Below are 20333 nucleotides of genomic sequence, written 5' to 3' on the forward strand. Positions count from 1 at the left end.
CTGCTAAATCATCAGTACAGATTACCTCAGAGTTTATCAGTAGCGCAGTGCTACTCTTGTATTCCATTTTCGCCATTATGCCTGTGGTAGTTTGAAATGGCTCCTCCATATGTGTGCGCTCTTCATTGCCAAGCGGAGCTTCGTTTGATGGCCAGTCTGCACTCTGTAGGCAGGATTGATCTTTGTCATGCTGTCTATTCGGTAACGGGAGGTGTTGTCACCACCCTCGGGTGACCAACTGGTGCTTATTTTCAACCTCGTTCATGTTTAACCAGGATTGGTTCATTCTCTGGTTTGGTTTATTCAGTTTGCAGGCTGGAGACTTTAACTTGTGGTTGGATAGAGCTTGTACAATGGTCAGCTGAGGCAGCCGTTGCGGAGTTGGAGGGATATTCCCCACTTTACGACACTGTCTGGTCTTAGGACCCACTGGTGTGTTAGGCTTAGTCTTCTGTGTTATCGCTGTAGGGGTGCACTTTGTAGTCCTCTTTCTTAATGCTACGTGACAGTTGTTGTGATGTCGTATGTTCGTGCACTTTCTGTAAATGTCAGGCGTGTTCTTCGTTCACACTAATTCTTCCTTAGAACGAGTGTTTCCAACATTGTGTGGTCAGGATCAAAAGGGAATGATGATCCCTGCAGTTTCCCTCCCACACGTCTTTTGAAGACCGTTATCTAAAGTATTAGATTCTTTGTGTTCCAATCAAGGCAGTGTGAGACGGTCTCGCTGGTCAATAGGGTAAATCAGATGGTATCCAAGAATGAGTTACCAGGAAATCCTTCGTTCGTATATTCTTTGCGACCTCAGTGAGCCCTCAAACAATACGCTCCTGTTCTGCGCTATACAGGCTACGCAGACCCCATCCATATTTCGTAGTACTCCCGGTATTGCACACAGTATGCTTACCTCTTTTGTTTCACTCACGAGGGTCGTCAGTGCTCGCCAGGATGGCGTCCTCGGGGAGCGGCTTCCTAGAGCACAACTGTTGCTTTCAAACCAACTGTCCAGAAGCTAGGAGCCAGGCCGTGGAGCCTGCAGAGCCTAAAGAACAAAAGACTGTCACGACTCTGTGGTGCACTCCGCGGATGAGGTGGGTATTTACACAGTCCAAATGATCATAGAAAGAGGACAAGCAGTCAGCAAACAGCAAAGCGTCCCTTCGCACACCGAAAGACTCTCCATCACGACTTAACTTGATTACACATAGGTCTTGCACCTCAACATATGCCATCTATGACATCATCCTACATGGCAAATCAAACCTATCAAAGGAAGGGATTGGTAAAGGGAACATATCTACATATAGAACATAATGAATACATCATTGGCTGCCCCTAATCTGTAGGGCACGCCTTGAACTATCTCCAAATACATTTAGCACTGATTATAGTGTACAAAATAACAGCAGATTGGTCTATGCAACAGTGTATGTTAGGTTGCCCCTTAGACACACTGATTGGTTGGCATGCTACCCCAACCATGGACTTTTGGCTCTTTAGCAGCACCTACATGCAGCGAAACCTAGGTGCTTTGCATTGAGTCACATTACTCCCCGCTCTACCAATTAATCCATCACCCTTCTTCGGTCGGCCATAAGCCAGAGTCTTTAGTCTGTAGTTGACTTTGCAGCCTGCTTACTGTCCTGCAACATTTGAGGGAGTGTGAGCACACCACTATCTTCGTCTGAGGCTCTAATGAATAGCCCTTGTTTTAGACTTCTGAGTCACATGTGAAGAGACCACACATTTTTCAAGTTCAGGCTCTTATTTACTCTTATTCGATTCAATTATCCAGGGTGTTGTTGCTCCTCTTGCCCTCTAGAGACTTGCTCACTCTACCTTGAATAGACTTCAGACACTTAATTGTCCAAATACTTTGGCTGTTGCAGATGTTTTCTCCTCCTTTAATCTAAGAGACATGTGCCCTTCGGTCATAGCTTATCTTGGTTAACTCCCCTTGTGTCTTGCAATTATTTATTAAAATAGCATCCCTGATCCTAGGCCAACATAACCTTTTTTTTCTGCACACAGGGCTTTCCAGCCCTTCCTGATTCTGCAGCCTTCTGTCTCGGAGGTAGCTTGGTTGAAATCGACATGAGCCAACGTCCATTTTCCCCATCATGGCCGGCCTTGCCAAGTTGTGTATTCCTCTATAGCAAGCCTCTATATTTCTCACCTATCTTGCGTTACTGTGTATTTATAGTTATTGACCAGTAAATTACTTCTTTGTATTCATGATTACTTTTGCTTTATTTAGGTACATATTTCTCTTGGTGCTTCAGTTACATCGTCACTTGTATTTTCATATTGTTTCAGCATAGGTTCATATATCTGCATGACATCACTCTGCCCTCGTCAGATTTCACTTAATGCTCCATGATGTCCATAGGTGCATGCTGTAAGGAAGGCATCGTATCAACACAGACACAAGTGACACGACTGTCTCGGGAGGATAGCTCGGGGGAAACATGCTCGCTTTGGAAGCAAGACACAGAACATTGGTTCGATCCCCGGGTCCTCGCTTAGAAATCTCTGGGTATTAAGCGTGTCATAAATAACCCATCATATCATAAACCAATGTTCAAGGGTGTTTATTGAACTTTAACAAGGGTGTGACAAATGCTTTTCTTCACCTAAATCTACATATGGATGCAAGCTACGACCCTCAAATAATAATGCAGTCCTAGTTGAGTCGTCAAAATAAAGGGCCTATACTAAAAAAATATATTGCCAATCCTTACTGCTAAACCTACATAGTGAGGGGTAGTGCTCATGAAAAAGAAAGTGTTCACAAAATGATAGGTCAGGATGTCCAGGCCGTTGGACTCCCTTCCCCAGGTTTTCAGCACGGGACAAGGCGGTTCACTCAAGCAAAGCACATACTCTGGCTTCTTAGGCAAGAGGACAGTTCCATTACCAGCATCAGGGCCTTCTGTGCTGCAAGTCTCTTTGCTTTTCCAAAGTCTTGACTCAGAGAGCCTGATGTACAAGAACAAAATAAACAAAGTTCCTTTCCTCTTTCAAGGGTTCAATTCGGGTGTCTCACCCTGGATCCCCCTCAGCCGGGCTCAGATCCCCTTTATATCACAGTATCATGGATCCCCCTCTTCTAGGCTCAGATCCCCATTTTCCATTGTTTAGAGGATACGCTCTCGGGTCACTCATGGTTCACCCTTTATACACCTGGGTCATGTTAAAAAGCTGCAAGTGTGTGTAATGATTTGTAATTCCTCGACGGTGCCAGACCATTGTTTCGGGACATGTCGGGTATACAGGCTCTGATGTTAGTCTGTTTACGCTCACAGTAAGCTGTCCGCGAGAAAGTGTTCCTGTTGGCAAACGGGGGTGTGGGGAGTGGACGGGGTGAGTCAAGTTCCTAGACATCCTACCTGGTAGGATGGGGAAAGGGTGTTTACAGGGAAGGGGATACCACATCTCACCTTCCGGTGTCTAACTCATCCAGGTGATCGTCCCGCACTGGTTCACCCCCGCCCCAGGAACTGGACCCAAAAGCGATGGTTGTGTCCTGGCCACCTGAATGACAGATCCCCAGGGTCTAGCGGGTGAGACACCGCCTGTACCGTGTATGCTAGAAACGAAATTTAAGTGTCACATTGAAGCTAACATCCTCAGCTTTCCAACAAATCCAAAACCGCATTCCATAGTTTTTCCGCAATCGCGCTTCCTGCGCGCAGAAAAGTTTGCTGCAAATTTTCGTTTGGCTCAATTTCATCACGTGTAAAACAGCTGTTCTTTGCATCCGACCTCAGAAGTTTTCAATCTGCTAGTGACTCAATGATCATTGCTAGTGTTTATCTGAAACTATACAAAAGCGGCTTTCACTAGTTTTGAATCCATTTTAGTGAATGAAATCCATTTTAGTGTTTTTAACCATTCATTTAAAGCCACCTTCAAAAGCATTTGACCCGTTTGCAATCATTTCTGTTTCTCTCTGAGTTTGATGGGGGAAATTGGGATTGAAACTGTATTTGTTGAGTTTGTATTCCTGAAACCTGTTTTCTCTCCTTCCATCTCTTTATCTTGCATATTGGGGGGGATGGAGTAGTGTGCAGGGGGAAAGAGTGACATTGCATTTGACTGAACCCACACAGTTTTATTCTATGCTGCATTAATTTTCCTATCCATACTCCTTCTGATTAAAGAGATTGTTGATTGTAACATCACCCCATTGGTGATCATTGTATAAATATTAAATAGTGTGATATATATTGTGCAAATCCATAAAATAAATATTTTAACTTTGCAAAATAGCCTGCTTCTGGGTTCAGTGAGACCGGGGGGATTCAAAGAGGGGCGTGATATAAGGGTACATCATTCGGAAAAGAACATAGACAAAAATATATAATTAAGATTTTCAATTGTGCACCCCACGCTAGGCATTGACTTAGGTGAAGTGCCGGGTTGAAATCACTTACAGAGCCCAGGTGAAATGGTCGGCCATTACCCTAGAAAAATGTGGAGGTCTATTCAGGCCTTCCACGCTAGTCATGGAAGATTAGCAATCTCACTGGCATGAGATCTTTACGGGAAACCGGCCGTTCCGTCTTCTTTTTATGGAGGTGGAATTATGGGGTTCTGCCAACGTGGCAAAATCATCATCTAGCGAGTTAACATTACCTAAAAGCACTCCCTCTGCACTGCTACTTTTGGAGCTTGAAATACCCCACTAACCACATTGACGTCTATTGGCCCAATAATTTACTGGTTAAGACTTTGGAACCAGGAAGGGCTGGAGAAACAGATGCTTTACGCCATGTGAGGTCATTGGATGGAGGGAAGACAATAGATTGGTTATGCCATGTGAAAATACGCTGCATGAACTACGAGGTGGTGATTTATGGGGCAATCCCCTTAACCAGGCGAGTGGAGCAAGGAGAGAGGAAAGGGTTCGAACGGCACAAAGAGCTAAATATCAGCTTATGGCCAGTGCCCTGAAGTTACAATTAGGCCACATATATTTAGACCCAAGAACTCCCCCATATGAAAAGTCCCTATACAAGCGGGTGAGACTGGGAACTCTTCCAGTGGCAGGTTTTATACACACGTGGAAAGAATCATCCTCTGGCCTACTTTTTTGAGCGGGGAAAAGTCTGAATCAATGGTGCACTTTATGTTGATGTGTGAAAAAGCAAAGAAATTGTGCCATATGTACCTGAGGTCAGCCTTAAGAGAAGCAGGGGTGAGGCAAGAACATCAATGTCGTTTCTGAGGCAGAGCACCCAACTGCATGTAGTTTATGCAGTGGCCCGATACACACAAGACTTGGTTACTGAGGAAGAAGACGTTAAATATCGTTATGACCAAGTAATTGGGTTATAATCGGCACAGAGGCTGCGAGCTGGGCTCTCCTCTGTGCCTGGTTCTTAAGATTATTCAATGGTTTAAGTTGAGATTCACATACTGTTAACTCGGACATCCCTTATATGATTTATAAGTATTGTATTTATACATTTACTTGAAGATTTGAAATCAAATAAAAAAGTGTGTTGACTGAGTGCAGGGGATTCCAGTCAGGAGTCGTCGGGTACCCAGTGAGATTCTGAGGGTAACCAGGCAACCAGTCCGCGCAGCAGACAGGTAAGCCAGCAGTGGAGGGAGAGAAAGCAGAGGGTAAAAGGAAGGGTTTGAGCTGCTTCTGGAACTTCTGGTGGTCCGGCTCATGTTTGATAGGTTCAGGAGGCCATTCCAGAGGGAGGCACCTGCAGAGCTACTCTCTGCTTGGAGAACCACCTGACCCTCAGAGTTGGAGGCACCAGATCGAAGGGCTTGAGAAAGAAGGTATTTAGGAAGAGAGAGTTGGATGTAGTGTGGGCCCCAGAAAGCCTTGTGGATGATGCAGAGGGTCTTGAACTTGATCCTCGCAGCCACCGGGAGCCAGTGGAGAGATTTCAGGGCTGGAGAGAAACGTTCCCTGGGCTTGAGGCAATAAGTCTTGCAGTCCTGCTCTGGATTAGTTGCAGAGGGCGGAGAGTAGAGAAAGGCAGATTTAGAGAGAGGCTATTGCAGTAGTCAAACCTAGAGAGAACCAGGGCTCTGCAGACAATGAGCTTCTGAGGGAAAGTGAAAAAAGGAAGAGTACCTCAGAGGAGTTGCAGCTGGTAGGGGGCCTTCTTGGAAAGGTCTATGATGTGAGGAGAAGGAGAGAGTGGAGTCGAAGATGACAAGGTTTTTTGCCACACAGGAACGCGAAGAAAGAGGGTGCATGGAGGACGACTAGAGTGAGAGTGGAAAAGCGGGAGCAGGGGTCCGGGTGAGAAGGATCTCTGTCTTACTGGCATTAAGGCAGTCTGGAATGTGCGAGAGAGAAGAGGAGGCTGTAGGGAGCCGGAAAGAGCAGTGTCATCCACGCAACACTGAAGGTTGGAGCACAAGGTGGCGATAAGGTGGGTCGGAGGGGCCACGTAGAGATTGAAGAGCCCTGGTGAGAGGTAAGAGCCATGGGGAACACCACATGGTGGAGTATGACGCAGTGAGGGGGCGGGAGCTAGAGCAAATGCAGCCACCTGCTCCTCTACATCTCTATCACTGCCATCCTCAAGGGATCTGGTACCCTGGTCACCCCTTTATTACCACTTTTGTACTACTCCCGCCACCTATTTTTACTCACAATTACTCCTATTAACTCTGCCATCACCTCTGCTCCACTATTCCTACTCTTACGCTCATACTCCCACTCTTCTCTTTTACAAAAACACTCCACAGAGCCCCCCCCCTTCTTACCAACAGTTTCTGCACAGCCTTCTGCTTTCGCCTCCTCTGGTCTCTTGGACGTCCTCCTCCACCGTCTAATTGAAATTGGGTATTTATAATGTGCCTAATACCCAGAGGTTTCTAAGCGCAGACCCGGGGATCAAACTTGTGTTTCTCCGCGTCAGCTTGTTTCCAAGGCAAGCGTGTTTGCACTGAGCAATCCTCCCGGCCCGTCCTCATCCAACTAACCCACCCTACACACACACACACACACACACCCAAACACACCACCTTAAATACCCCACCCCCTCCCAGGATTGGCTACTCACCCTGTACAACCACTTACCTGGCTCAAGGGGTTGTGGCAGGAGGAGTGCTTTGGGAGGCTCCAAAAAGGGCATGTAAGCCCTTCACCCTTTTCTAGAAGCATCTCTGGCAAGGAAAGTGAGAGTTTTAGGAAATGGAGTCCCTGTTTTAGAAGGCCTTTCATTCTTTCATTCGGCTGTCTGCTATGAACTGCTGCTGCGTGGCGGCTTCCCAATGCGGATCCCTTCCTGTCCTCGTCAGTGTTCATCATCAGTAAAGTGGGGGAGGGGGTCTGCACACATGCGCACGAGCACCAAGGCATGTTTGGGGTGCACTTCCTCCCTTCCCTTACACGGCCTGTAAGCAGGCCTCGTCACCGTGCACATTAGTGAGCAGGGTGATCCATCCCAGGGGAGAGCAAGCAGGGCGATCCATCCCAGGGGAGAGCAAGCAGGGCGATCCATCCCGGGGGAGAGCGCAAGCCCGGCAATCCATCCCGGGGGAGAGCGCAACCCCGGCGATCCATCCCGGGGGAGAGCGCAAGCCGGGCGATCCATCCAGGGGGAGAGCGCAAGCCGGGCGATCCATCCAGGGGGAGAGCGCAAGCCGGGCGATCCATCCCGGGGGGAAGAGCGCAAGCCGGGCGATCCATCCCGGGGGGAGAGCGCAAGCCGGGCCATCCATCCCGGGGGAGAGCGCAAGCCGGGCCATCCATCCCGGGGGAGAGCAAGCCGGGCGATCCATCCCGGGGGAGAGCAAGCCGGGCAGTACATCACAGGGAGAGCAAGCCGGGCAGTACATCACAGGGAGAGCAAGCCGGGCAGTACATCACAGGGAGAGCAAGCCGGGCACTATAAATCTAGGTGGGGACTAGTGAGCAAAGCACTATATCCCCAAGTGAAGCACAGAGAGAGAAAGAGCTCTAGTGAAGGGAAGGACTTTGAGACACTTCAAGAGAGGAAGCCTTGAATGCTGAGAGAGGTGGGGAAGTGATCAAGACTGAAAGCTTGCGTGAAGTAAGCTGGCAACCTTCCTGTCTGCAACTTTCTGAATACCTTTTTGTTTGTGCCCTTTGACCATAGTACTGGGTCACACTTGGGAGTCTTTGGGAGTAAAGGCCCTCTTTGGCACTTGGGTCACACTGTTCCAGACTGACCACCAGAGGCAACCTTCCTCAATGTAGGTCCTCCGGTCCCTGATCTGCATTTATCAAATATGTTATAGTAGTCATGTCAATTAACCCCTTCACCCCAGGCTCATTACACATAACTTCTGGGTATGTCAGGTACTACAAGGTCAGCGCTATGTGGACACAAGTTCTTGCAATTCCCCAGGCCATTTTCAAAGAGGATCCAAGACAAAACATTAGGTTACAATTGTCAACTTCTGGCTCTAACAGGCAAGGATATGGAGATATGTCTAAGTGTTCAAGCCAGAATAAATTGAATGGATTACAAACTAGAGAGTTGACGCTACCCCAGGTTTACAGTGCAGCTAGAAATCAGTTCAGGCCCCTCAAGTATCGTATTGCAAAGCTGCCGTTCCTGTGATGTGGCAGTGAGTGGGTCAGCTTTGCTCGCTGTAGCGGAGCAGGAGCAGCTATGTCTTCTCCCAGATTGGCAGCCCTCTTCTACCTCCTGGCATTTTCTTGTAAGCCTTTAAATGGGTTTCACGGTTAGTGATCACTGACCACAAGTGCTTGCCCATCTGATATTAGTAATGACATTGCCAATAACCAAGTTTGACCGTTTCTCTTTTAGTCTTCAGTTTTGCTTGGAAACACAGCATGCGGGCCAATCATCCAGTGGGGCATATTCTGTCCGCTTCTGTAGTGCCTTTTACCTTCTTGACCATTACCAGTGTGGGCAGTGTACACAGCGTTAGAAAGCATCTCTGGTCCTCACCCTTCTTTATCTGTCCCACCTAAAGCAACACAACCTGGCCTACCCGTGGGCGGCATCCCGTCAAGTCAGATTCTGCACTTCTAGAAAGAGCCGGTGTGCCACATTTTATTAATAAAAGCTCTCAAGATACTAAATCCTTCAATCCCCACTTCCTAGAGCAGCTAGATGCAGGAGGTGCTGTGGTAGGTCATCTGTCATTCTGTAGTCAAGGTTTCTCTCCTAGAGTTCTCCTTGTGGTCAGGAGACCCTTTGGAGTTTGCACTCCGTCTTCCTCCTTCATCAGGTTTATCCAAGGGATCAGCTGGCCTCAGATCTGGCGCAAGTATTCTCGAAAGTTCTGTATTTAGTTGTGGGTCATCTACATAGAAACCGCACATGCAGCCCAGTTAAAACCCTTTTGCTCATGAGTTAGCCTGTTTAGTCTGGGATGAAGGCTCACCTTTCAGCTGCTCAGGGACAGCATGCCTAACACCACGTGGATAAGACAGTTTCTTATTTTTCCGTAAGGAACAAGTCTGCCTTTTTACAAAAGATATTGGCAACAGGTATCAGCTTGCCCAGGAAAATCTCTACGGAGGCCACAGTGGGGAACTTCTCACTTTAGTCCCTTTATTGAGCCGTCCAATGACACAAACCATTTAGCCAGTTGGGGTCTTGCCAATCGGTTTGAAAGGACATCCTTCACAATGGAGTACGAAGGTAGAGTCATGATCCAAATGGTTATTTGGTTGGCACCAATATATACAGTCAGCGAGGTACAAGGTTTAGTTTTATTTTTCAAATCATCCAGGTTGGCAGGCATTATCCCATGATGGACAATCTAGCACTCCATCTGCCTCATGGGGGATTGCTTGTGGTAATTATTTCCTTATGTACAGTATTGCCCTACCTGACCTGAAAGCAAATGCTAAGGTGCCCCTTCGCATCAGAGGGCAACTTTCTCCATCACAGAACAAATGGTGGAGACTTTCAGAACTCTGGCCGGGGTTGGATTGGATTACCTTTAGTTTCTCGATCTTGTCCTGAAGAGGTTCCTAGAGGAATGGAGGGAGGCAATCGTAACCCATGGGACAAATACTGGGTTCTGGTCTTTTGCGTCTTTCCTCTGCCCGCTGCTGGGGCCTTTTCTCATTCTTCAATCTCAGGGACATGGCTATCCTAATAATGACATTCTTCCATTTTTGCACATCACCTTCCAATCATTAGTCCAGGCCACTAGAGGTTTCTTTAAATAACTTACCTAGGGCAAACAATCTTCAAAATTTAGGCGTTCAGCCATCCAAAAGCCCAGGCAGGTGTTCTTGCTGAAATTCCAGTCGTACCCATTCCATTGAAAGGAGGGCAGCATTGCAGGCTTAATTCATGAGCATCTATGAAGGCCAGATGAATTGCAGCTTCCTAGGTTGACCTCTTTCAACTTAGAATTCTTTTTTAAGCAGACGCTTTGGTTTTCTTTCTTTTTTTTTTTTACTCTGAGCGTGTCCTATCTGAATAAGGTCTGTGATGAGGTGGACAAGTAATAGATGATCAAGGACGGAGGTCTGTGTCACTCCTAGTGCTCCCGACTTGTCCCAGTCCTTACAACCCATCTATGCCCTCAAGCGTGTGGCGTTTGCCTTGTCTATGAGCTTGTCTTCTAGGATGGGCCGAGTGTCCTTGATCTGCAAGTGATGAGATGACATTACAGAAGGGCATTACTGAGCAGGTGCGGTTTTAAGCTAGGAATCCATTACCAAGCACCATAAAGGAGCATCTGGAGGACTACACATGGATGAATGCAGTCTTTCTCACAGAGTGCCTGTGTCTGCCTGTGCCTTCAGGGCTCTATCCACCCAGAATGTGCTTTGTATCACTAAGTACTGATGCCCAGAAAGGCTACAGGTCCAGAAATAGCCATGTCTCACCCCTTCAGAGCCCGTGTCCCAGAATAGACTGCCTCATTTGGAACACAGCGCCCAGCAAAGCCTCATACAAAAAAAGCTGTACGCATTGTAGGGCCAACCCCAAATGGACAAAGTCGTAGAGCCTCATAAGTTTGGCGTTACCGACTGGTAAATCCAGCGGTATACCAAACTGTATTACTATCACCACCGGTATTACTGCTGACAACAATTGTTAATCCCCATTCCATGGAGTCCCCTTGCGGGCGTAGGGGTTCCGGTCGATTTGCCTGTACTGCCAGCAATACCAGTGCCTGTATTACCAGCAATCTTTGCTCGTGGGGTGGCGGAATTACCTCCAGCTCTTGGGTGGAGATGATGCATGCCACCACACCAGCAAACTTATACTTTGCCGGTGCAGTAATGTTCCGGTAAACAGAATTACTAGCACGTTTATATTGCACCGGCAAAGATGTAATGAGGCCCTTAGTCTCAATCGCCTGCCCTCATCTCTCTGACCTCGTAAACCTCTCACCCAATAAAATCTAACTGCGCTCCTCCTTTAAAGAAACCCTCAGCAGACCCAAATGTCTCAGTGAATTATTGCCTAGTTTCCCTCCTACACCATTATTCAAAGGCCCTTAAGTGGATGGACTGCAACTGGATCACCAAGTTCTTTGAGGATAATGGCCTTGGCTCACCACTTCAATTTGACTTTCATTTTAAACTCTGCACTGAGACTGCACTCATGCATGTCTCTGGCTTTCTCTCGGATGCTCACTGCTCCTCTGAGACTGCACTCATGCAGGTCTCTGGCTTTCTCTCGGATGCTCACTGCTCCTCTGAGACTGCACTCATGCATGTCTCTGGCTTTCTCTCGGATGCTCACTGCTCCTCTGAGACTGCACTCATGCATGTCTCTGGCTTATCTCGGATGCTCACCGCTCCTGAGACTGCACTCATGCATGTCTCTGGCTTTCTCTCTAATGCTCACCGTCTCTGGCTTTCTCTCTGATGCTCACCGCTCCTCTGAGACTGCACTCATGCATGTCTGTGGCTTTCTCTCGGATGCTCACCGCTCCTCTGAGAGTGCACTCATGCATGTCTCTGGCTTTCTCTCGGATGCTCATCACTCCTCAGACTGCACTCATGCATGTCTCTGGCTTTCTCTCTGATGCTCACCGCTCCTCTGAGACTGCACTCATGCATGTCTCTGGCTTTCTCTCGGATGCTCACCGCTCCTCTGAGAGTGCACTCATGCATGTCTCTGGCTTTCTCTCTGATGCTCACCGCTCCTCTGAGACCGCACTCATGCCTGTCTCTGGTTTTCTCTCTGATGCTCACCGCTCCTTTGAGACTGCACTCATGCATGTCTCTGGCTTTCCTCTGAGACTGCACTCATGCCCGTCTCTGGCCTTCTCTCTGATGCTCACCGCTCCTCTGAGACTGCACTCATGCATGTCTCTGGCTTTCTCTCGGATGCTCACTGCTTCAAACTCACTTCTATATCCATCCTTTTGGACCTTTCTGCCACTTTAGGCATCAACAACTCCTTTCCACTTCACATCCTCCAGGACCTTGGGTTTTGCAAATGTTCTCTTGCCTGTATTGCCCCCTACCTGGAAGGTCACTGCTTTGAGATTTCCTGGAACTTGCAAACGTCTGAACCTTGCCATTCTCCTTGTCAGCTTCCCCAAAGGATCAGCCTTTGGACCTCAAATCTACACTTTCTATACCTCTGCCATAGGAAGAATGATCTTGTCTTTTGCCTTTCACCATCACCTCTTTGCCGACGATACTCAAATCTTTTCATCCTTTCCCTCCTTCAGCCCAGCCATCTCGGAACAGATTACCAACTGTCTTACTTCAATTACTCACTGGATGGCTCTCCGCTGCCTCCTGCTGAAGTCTTCAAAAATGTAGGTCCTCTTTGTTTGGGCTTTCAATGCCATTATTACCCACCCCCCTCCCATCCCGGCTATCTTGCTCCCTCACCCAATGGTTACAGCCCTGCAGTCCTCTTCCATAGCTACCCTTTGCAAGAATTCATCACAACCGCATCCTCTGCTGCTTATATTAATCTTCAACATTCTGATAATTCGTCCATTACTTACTCCCCACTCTACGAAAACCCCAATCCTCATCCTCTTGCTCCAAACACTGGACTACTGTTCGAGCCTGCACGGCTTGCTGCCTTCCAGCATCTGCCAGTGATCGAAGAGGAACAGCAAGTGGGCGGAAATGGCCATAGGGATTAGCATGGCCATGGGTGGGTAAATAACCAAACAACCTACAAACGTTGTGTCCTGCCTCATATCCCATCTTTCGCCTAGCTGTACTCCAATGCAATAGTTTCAGCTTCTAGGTGGCACCTCGTTGCTGAAACTAAAAAGTGGAGGTAGTCAAATCAATAGCCGCCGTTACAGAAAAGTACACCTTTTCCATGTGACTAAACTACAATATAGAAATTCTCCAATGTTACTCTTCTACAGTATCAAAGGCGTTTATTCAAAGTTTGGTTTCACCAACACCACTTACCTCGGAAAGTGGGTCTTTCTGCAGCTTCCTGAAACCAGCATTGGTGCATTAAATGATTGGCGGCAGACACCATCTTCACAGCACTTAGCTCATTCACCGCCACAGGATCTGGGCGTTGGCCCCGTAGAACACACTGCATGATTTCGGAACGACCTCTGCCTGAGGGAAAGTCAGATCAGAGGACAGGAGCATATTAAACGAACAGTTAAAGATTGAGATTTGCTCTTCAAATGACTTCTACTTGCATTTAACTACTACTAGCTGCCACAGAAAAACTTAATTTGTTAAGCTTTTAAGAAAGGTGTTGCAATGAAAGCACTTAATAGAAGAGTGTTCATGGAGGAATAATGCAAGAAAAGAAGAAATACATTGAGCATACTAATATATTCCAATGAGGTGAATCAAGTCCTAGTTCAGACTGAGCAGATACAGAGGCAGACAGCTTCCAAGCAGGAGCTGCACCTCAGCATTCCAGAGAATGGACACTCGGGACATCTGGTATTCCCTGATCTCTCAACAACCTTGGATACAGAGGCAGACAGCTTCCAAGCAGGAGCTGCACCTCAGCATTCCAGAGAATGGACACTCTGGATATCTGGTATTCCCTGAACTCTCAACAACCTTGGATACAGAGGCAGACAGCTTCCAAGCAGGAGCTGCACCTCAGCATTCCAGAGAATGGACACTCGGGATATCTGGTATTCCCTGGTCTCTCAACAACCTTGGATACAGAGGCAGACAGCTTCCAAGCAGGAGCTGCACCTCAGCATTCCAGAGAATGGACACTCAGGATATCTGGTATTCCCTGATCTCTCAACTACCTTGGATATAGAGGCAGACAGCTTCCAAGCAGGAGCTGCACCTCAGCATTCCAGAGAATGGACACTCGGGATATCTGGTATTCCCTTGGAAATAGCAGACAGCTCACCACCTACACTCTACTGGAGTCCTGTCAGATTCCACCCACTTACCTCTACATGGAGAACCTGGGAACCATTCTCACCAGGAGCCATAATCACAAACTATCATACCCCAAAGACTTCCACCAAGTCCAGGATAAAGACCTAGTGCCCGTAAGGATGGGGCTATTGATGCCAGAATTGTGCCACTCACATGCACTCAAACTAGCCCACAGTCCAATAACTTGGATGGCTTTCCTAGCACCACACTCATGTATTGGATTTATAAAGCGGAAACCTAGCTGGGAAGCAACAGGGGGCTGTACAAGGGGGACGCAGCCAATGGTTACAAGAAGCGTGCAGGGGTAGCAGTGGGCCTAGGATGAGTAGGGGGAGCAAGGGACGGATTACGAGAAGGGGTCAAAAATGGGTGACATGTTCTTTGAAGAGCAGGGTCTTGAGGTCCTTCCTGAAGTGTAGGATTGATTGTGCTGGTCTTATCTGCATGGCTAACCTGTTCCAGAGACATGGCGTGTGTGATTAAATGACTACCGCTTTGTAGGAGTACAGGGATGAGTACTGGTTAAACGGCCCCACGCTACTACCAAACCGGCAGTGACCCGAATCATAAAGGTGAAACGAGCACAGCCCGAAAGATATACCTCCTTCGTCTTATGGGGTAGCGCAGGCTGAGGGCAGGCTATATCTTAATGGGGGTGAGCGCTAACAATAGCAACCCTAACTAAAGTACAATGGTTCAAAATAAAAGAATGTTCAACAAAAAAAAATATTTATAGGTTTTTAAATTGAACAATAAAATGCACATAAGATAATTAGAAAACACTAAAAAAAATCCACCACTGTAAAAGAACCAGAGCATGCAGGCTTTGAAAAGGACACTCTGGGTCCATGATATGATATGATATGATATGGCATTTATAACACGCCTATACACAAGTGTTTCAAGGCGCGAAAACTTGAGCAGGAGGCTCCAGGCAATACATTGGAAACAGTGTCACTGTTCAAGGAAAGGTCTTTAAAGACCAATCTAGACAAAGGGAAATTAATAATCACCATGTTCCCACGCATAGGGCCAGGGGGCCAGGGCCTCTACAGTATTTAATTCTGGTCTGTGGCGCTCAACTACACAGAGCTGGACTTCAGGTACTTTTGTCACTGTCGGGCCAGTATCGAGACATTCAAGTCAATGCATGTCCACTGGCAGTCAGCGTCGAGCCAGTTCGAAGGTGCAGGCTTCTGTTGGGTCGAGTCAGCATTCATGATAGCTTCCAACGGTTCGGGGCAGTGGACGAATCAACGGGGAGAGAATGGCTTTGCCGGGTCAGGTAGGTATTTGAGATGGCGAGTCATTGGCTTCCAGCATTCAAATCAGTGCTTGAATAGTTGCTTCCATGATGCAGAGACTGCAATGGGGTTCAGACAAGTTGATCCGCTTCAATGGGTCATACCAGCATCTGGATGGCTCAAAGATGTCCAGAGTACCAAAAGCAGCATGCAGGTCCTGTGGCGGCTCAAATTGCATCAAGGGCGTCGATCCAGCCCAAAGATGTCTAGAGGCATTGGAACAGGATTCCAAGCTGCTTCTGGATTGTTTGGAATCATCACAATCCAGGGGGGGGGCTCCAGGACAAGGAGAGTCGTTCTTTTCTGCACTCACTTCAAAGAGCTTTGCTTGCACCAATAGATCCTTCACCTCCAGTGAACAGAGTCCTGGTTTCAGTGCTGCCAGCAGAGAAGCCTTGATCCACAGAAGTTCACCCCCACGGTTTGCTGGGGATAGAGCTCACGTCTGCCTTGGATGACTTTGGTCTTCATCTCTATGGCAGAGGGGTTGAGAGCAGAATGTGCTTCCAACAGTTCCTTCTTGTCCCTATAAGAGTCCAAAGATGAATTTGAGAATTATGGGGTGCCCCTCACCTTAAAGGCAAAATGTCATGGGGGTTGTTCCAAAGAAAGCCTACTGTAATGTAAAAGCAAAATGAAATATCGAGGCTGAGTACCCCAAAAGGAAATACACCAAACACAGGCTTATAAAGATTTGCAGATCTTTATTCTATAACTGTACAATTTTACAAAGAAACAAAGTATCAGATAGCTATCTGGCCCTCAGTACATCACAGCAAATACCAGCCCTTTCGGTGTGAGAAGTGAGAGGTACTGGACGTCTAAACATTTACACTTTTTATACAGTTCTGATCGTTCTGTCCAGCCCCCCTACAGGTTAATAATACTCGGTCTAGGGTTTGTGCCGAGTTCACTTCTAGTTTGTCGAACTATATGGATTATTTTCAGTTTGTACATCAACAAGTCACAATGGCAACAGTGTATCTTCGGATTTAAGCCTTAGTACATGTCCTTATACAATGTAGTTCAACAAGTGTCCACGTTCTGTATTTAGACAGCATTGTATTTGATGTATGTCCGTGGATCAGACTTGTTGGCGCACATAATCCTCTGTCTACAAGTCAGACATGTGACAAGGTCTCCTTACTCGACCCAAACATTCGGCCAACTGACAGTTTAGGCGTTAACTTGTACACAAAGGTCAGGACGACTCAGTTACAAGTGGGAAACACTGTCCACCATTTTAGAACACAGATTTACTTTGGAGTGGAAATCAAAATGGCAGATAGACCTAAAATGACGGCTAAGTCGATCTAAGATCGGAACTTTGCAACGCGGATTTCTTCGCAGAGCGACTGGGCTTAGGCCAATATATACAATAAAGGAGGCACAATATGATATCCCGTTTAACAGTAATGTATTCAATCCCTGTTCTAACAAGTGACCCTTGCCTTCTGAAATCGTACCCAGAGTGCCTTGTCCTGCAGAAGTGGGGAGCCGTCAGTAAGTTGGAGAGAGCCCTGAGAGAAAACAAGAAGGCAGAGCGCCTCCCTCTCAGCCCACCTCTTCAGTTTCACCACTATACCTCTGCCCCTTCCAGTGTCTGCTGATTTCAAAAGGGACTCCGTGGACAGCACCCTGGCATGAGAGTGGCTTGGTTAGGTCAGTGCTTCCTTTGGAGTACCGTTTTCCCAGGAGATCTCCTGGTGAGGGTCCATGTGCACCACAAGGAAGAGGCTGTCCTTCCTGCAAGGGATCAAGCGGCAGCAGCCTGGCTATTGTTCCACATAGAAGCTGTGGAGGTAGTCAGACCAGACACCCGATGTGAAGAGAGTCGGACCAGACATGAATAGACATCCTTGCTGTCATAGCTGGATCCTGCCCCATGAGCTAAACACTGGTAGGATATTAGATAGCTGTGCCTGCATAATTGTGAGCACTTCTAGTCACCATGCCCCAACCATGCATGGCTTACATTTAAAGATTTACTTACCACTAGACTAAGGTATACAATTATTATGTGTGTAAACTAAGGTGCAGTAGATTAAAACTGCAAATTTGCCTGCAGGGCCTTTGTAATGCAGCAGAGGAAGGAAGGTACAAGTGACCTTTGAACCTGCCCTGTGCCACTGCAGGGCTGGTGCCAAGGTCACCAGGAGGCTGCCTCAACAAAGGCACATGTGTGCACTATAGTTTTGGCATGCAGCATTTATGAAAGGGTGGGGGTCCAAACAGTAGACGTCTCCTTTAGAAACAGAATTACCTATATCATTTTATGTGATAAAAAAGAAAGCCAGGGCTTTCACAGCCCTGCATATGGCAAACTGTCCCAGCTTGTTTCTCTACCCCCCCACCCCCTTCTTGCAGTTCTTTGTTTCCAGCCTGGTGATGTTGTGGCTTCTGGTGGTGCTTCAAGAGATGGTCAGTTTATCAGTTAAGTAGAGGGGTGTTTTGGTTGCGACTGCTTTGTAGGTGACGCATGCAATCCTAAATATAATGAGTGCTTGAAGCAGTCACCATGGCAGCTTTTTGAGGATTGGGTGATGAGGTTGAAGTTTTTTTTTTTTTTAGTCCTGTGGTGAGGCATGCTGTAGCATGCGGGACAAACTTCAGAGTGGGCAAGGTCACAACTGGGACTCCTGCGAGTAGGGCGTTGCCACTGCTCTGGGAGATGGCCAGTGCTTCGACAGCATTTTGGAAACTTGGGGCACGGGTTAACGACTTGATTTTCTTCTTTGGGAAGAATTGTAGGCCAATACTACGCTGCTTGCGTCTTCTTGGCAATGTGCGTTTTGAATGCAAGTTCACAATTGATCGCAAAACAGATTCTGCACTGGGTTGAAGTTGAGTGACTCAGTCGAGCTTCGTTTTAGTCAGCCAATGATGGTCTTGGGCATGCTTTGTGGTGTCTCCTAGGACAAGTAATTTGGTCTTTGTAGGGTTGAGTTTAAGATAGGAGCTTTGCCATCTAGGCTTGGATGAGGGGCAGGCAGTGCTTGAATTGATGGATGTTGATGTAATAGATCTTTAGGTAAAACTGGGTGTCATCTGCATGTTAGTATTCCTTGGTGTGGGTGAGAAGTTCTCCCAGAGTCCCTTGCAAAGTAGTATCCGCTCACGCAAATGCAGGCACGAGTCCCAGATATGCCACGGAACATGAGAGGAAGAAAGTGTGCGCGAGTCACCGCAAAAAGGAAAGTGCTCCAATTGTGCATTTCTGGCTGGGATCAAAAAGCAAACTAACAAGGGGGTCCTGGGAGTCTCTCTGCCAGACATTAGTCATGGTTACGAGAGACTTACCCAGAGTCTTTAGCTCACTATCTTTCACAGAGAAGAAATATCCCAAACATATCAGTCTTTGTCCTGCCCTGGGGCAGTCCTGCACCGAAATGCTAGGCAATTCTCAAACTCCCAGGACCCCCCTTGTTAATTTGCATATTTAAGTAACTTTGGGTCTCACCCTAAGTTATCAGGGGAATCCAGACGTGGACCCCTTGCTCACTATTCTTAGACAGGCACAGATCCACCCTACTGATGAGGTCCAACCAGACCGAAACACGTGTCTGGGGTTTCTGTTGGTACTCTTGTTCAGAGGAGAATTGCCTAGCATTTCGGTACAGGACTGCCCCAGGGCAGGACAAAGACCGATATGTTTGGGATATTTCTTCTCTGTGAAAAATAGTGAGCTTAAGACTCTGGGTAAGTCTCTCGTAACCAGGACTAATGTCTGACAGAGGGACTCCCAGGACCCCCTTGTTAATTTGGGATCAAAAAGCACAATACAGGGTTCTGAACATTTCTGCTTCACTTAAATAAGAATCCAAGATGGTGGACAGCCAGTGTATTGGCTTGGTCTGCAGCCCTCAGGAGGAAAGGCTTGGCCAATGTGGCAGCAAGAATGCTGTGATCTAGCAAGTCCAACCAATCAGTGTGATCTCACACTTAAGAGAGGGCCCCACCAGAGGTATGGCCAGACTATTGTAAGGAGATGCCCTGGCAGAAGTGTATGGGGGTGCATTTAGCAAAGGAGCAGGAGCGCATCTGGAGCAGGTTGGAGGAGAAAGAAGCAGATTGGACAAATGTATCCACTAATGTGTGGCCCTTGTCGGAGACCACAGTGTACACCTCCATCACCTGATGCCAGGGAAATTAAGGGGCACACTGCAACCTGCAAATAATTAAAAATAGATTTAAAAAAAAAACACAAGTTCTGACCTTCTCTACTCTAAAAGGACACAGACACCAACGTGTATTTTTTAGGGATCCCAATGGGGGCTGTAAGGAAGACATGGCATCAACAGTAAGTCAGACACAAGTGATCACAGTTCAAGGGTGTTTATTTAATTTCAAATTGGGTTTGGAAAACGCCTATCTAATCCTAAATCTAAAGATGGGAGCAAGCTACGACCATCAAATAATAACTCAGTCCTAGTGGTATCTTGTCAAAATAAAAGGGCCTATTCTAATAAACCTATTCCCAATCCTTACTTTTAAATACAAAATAGTGTGGGAAATAATGTTAAGCAAAAGAAAAGTGTTCAATAAATGATAGGTCAGGATATTCAAGCTATAGAAGGCTTGCCTTCCCCATGTTTTCAGCACAGGGCAAGGTGGCACACGAGATTAGCACAGTCTCTGGCTTCTCTAGCACAAGGGTGTAATTCAAAAATTCCACATCACAGCCTTCTGTGCCAAAGTCTCTTTGCCATTCACAGTCTCCACTTCCAGAG

The 20333-nt window shown here is 47.1% G+C and overlaps 1 protein-coding gene across 2 annotated transcripts in view; it reads right to left on the reverse strand.

Moving 5' to 3' along the window:
- Positions 1 to 20333, reverse strand: part of LOC138527331 (receptor-interacting serine/threonine-protein kinase 2-like) — a 178612-nt gene that overhangs the window by 86173 nt on the left and 72106 nt on the right. For both annotated transcript variants that reach the window (XM_069638382.1, XM_069638383.1), the window contains exon 5: positions 13340 to 13498. In XM_069638382.1, the coding sequence (XP_069494483.1) occupies positions 13340 to 13498 (159 nt within the window). The remainder of the gene's footprint in view (positions 1 to 13339; positions 13499 to 20333) is intronic.

This window comes from Ambystoma mexicanum, chromosome 14 (assembly GCF_040938575.1).
Source record: "Ambystoma mexicanum isolate Mex_15411 chromosome 14, UKY_AmexF1_1, whole genome shotgun sequence".
Taxonomy (NCBI): Eukaryota; Metazoa; Chordata; class Amphibia; order Caudata; family Ambystomatidae; genus Ambystoma; species Ambystoma mexicanum.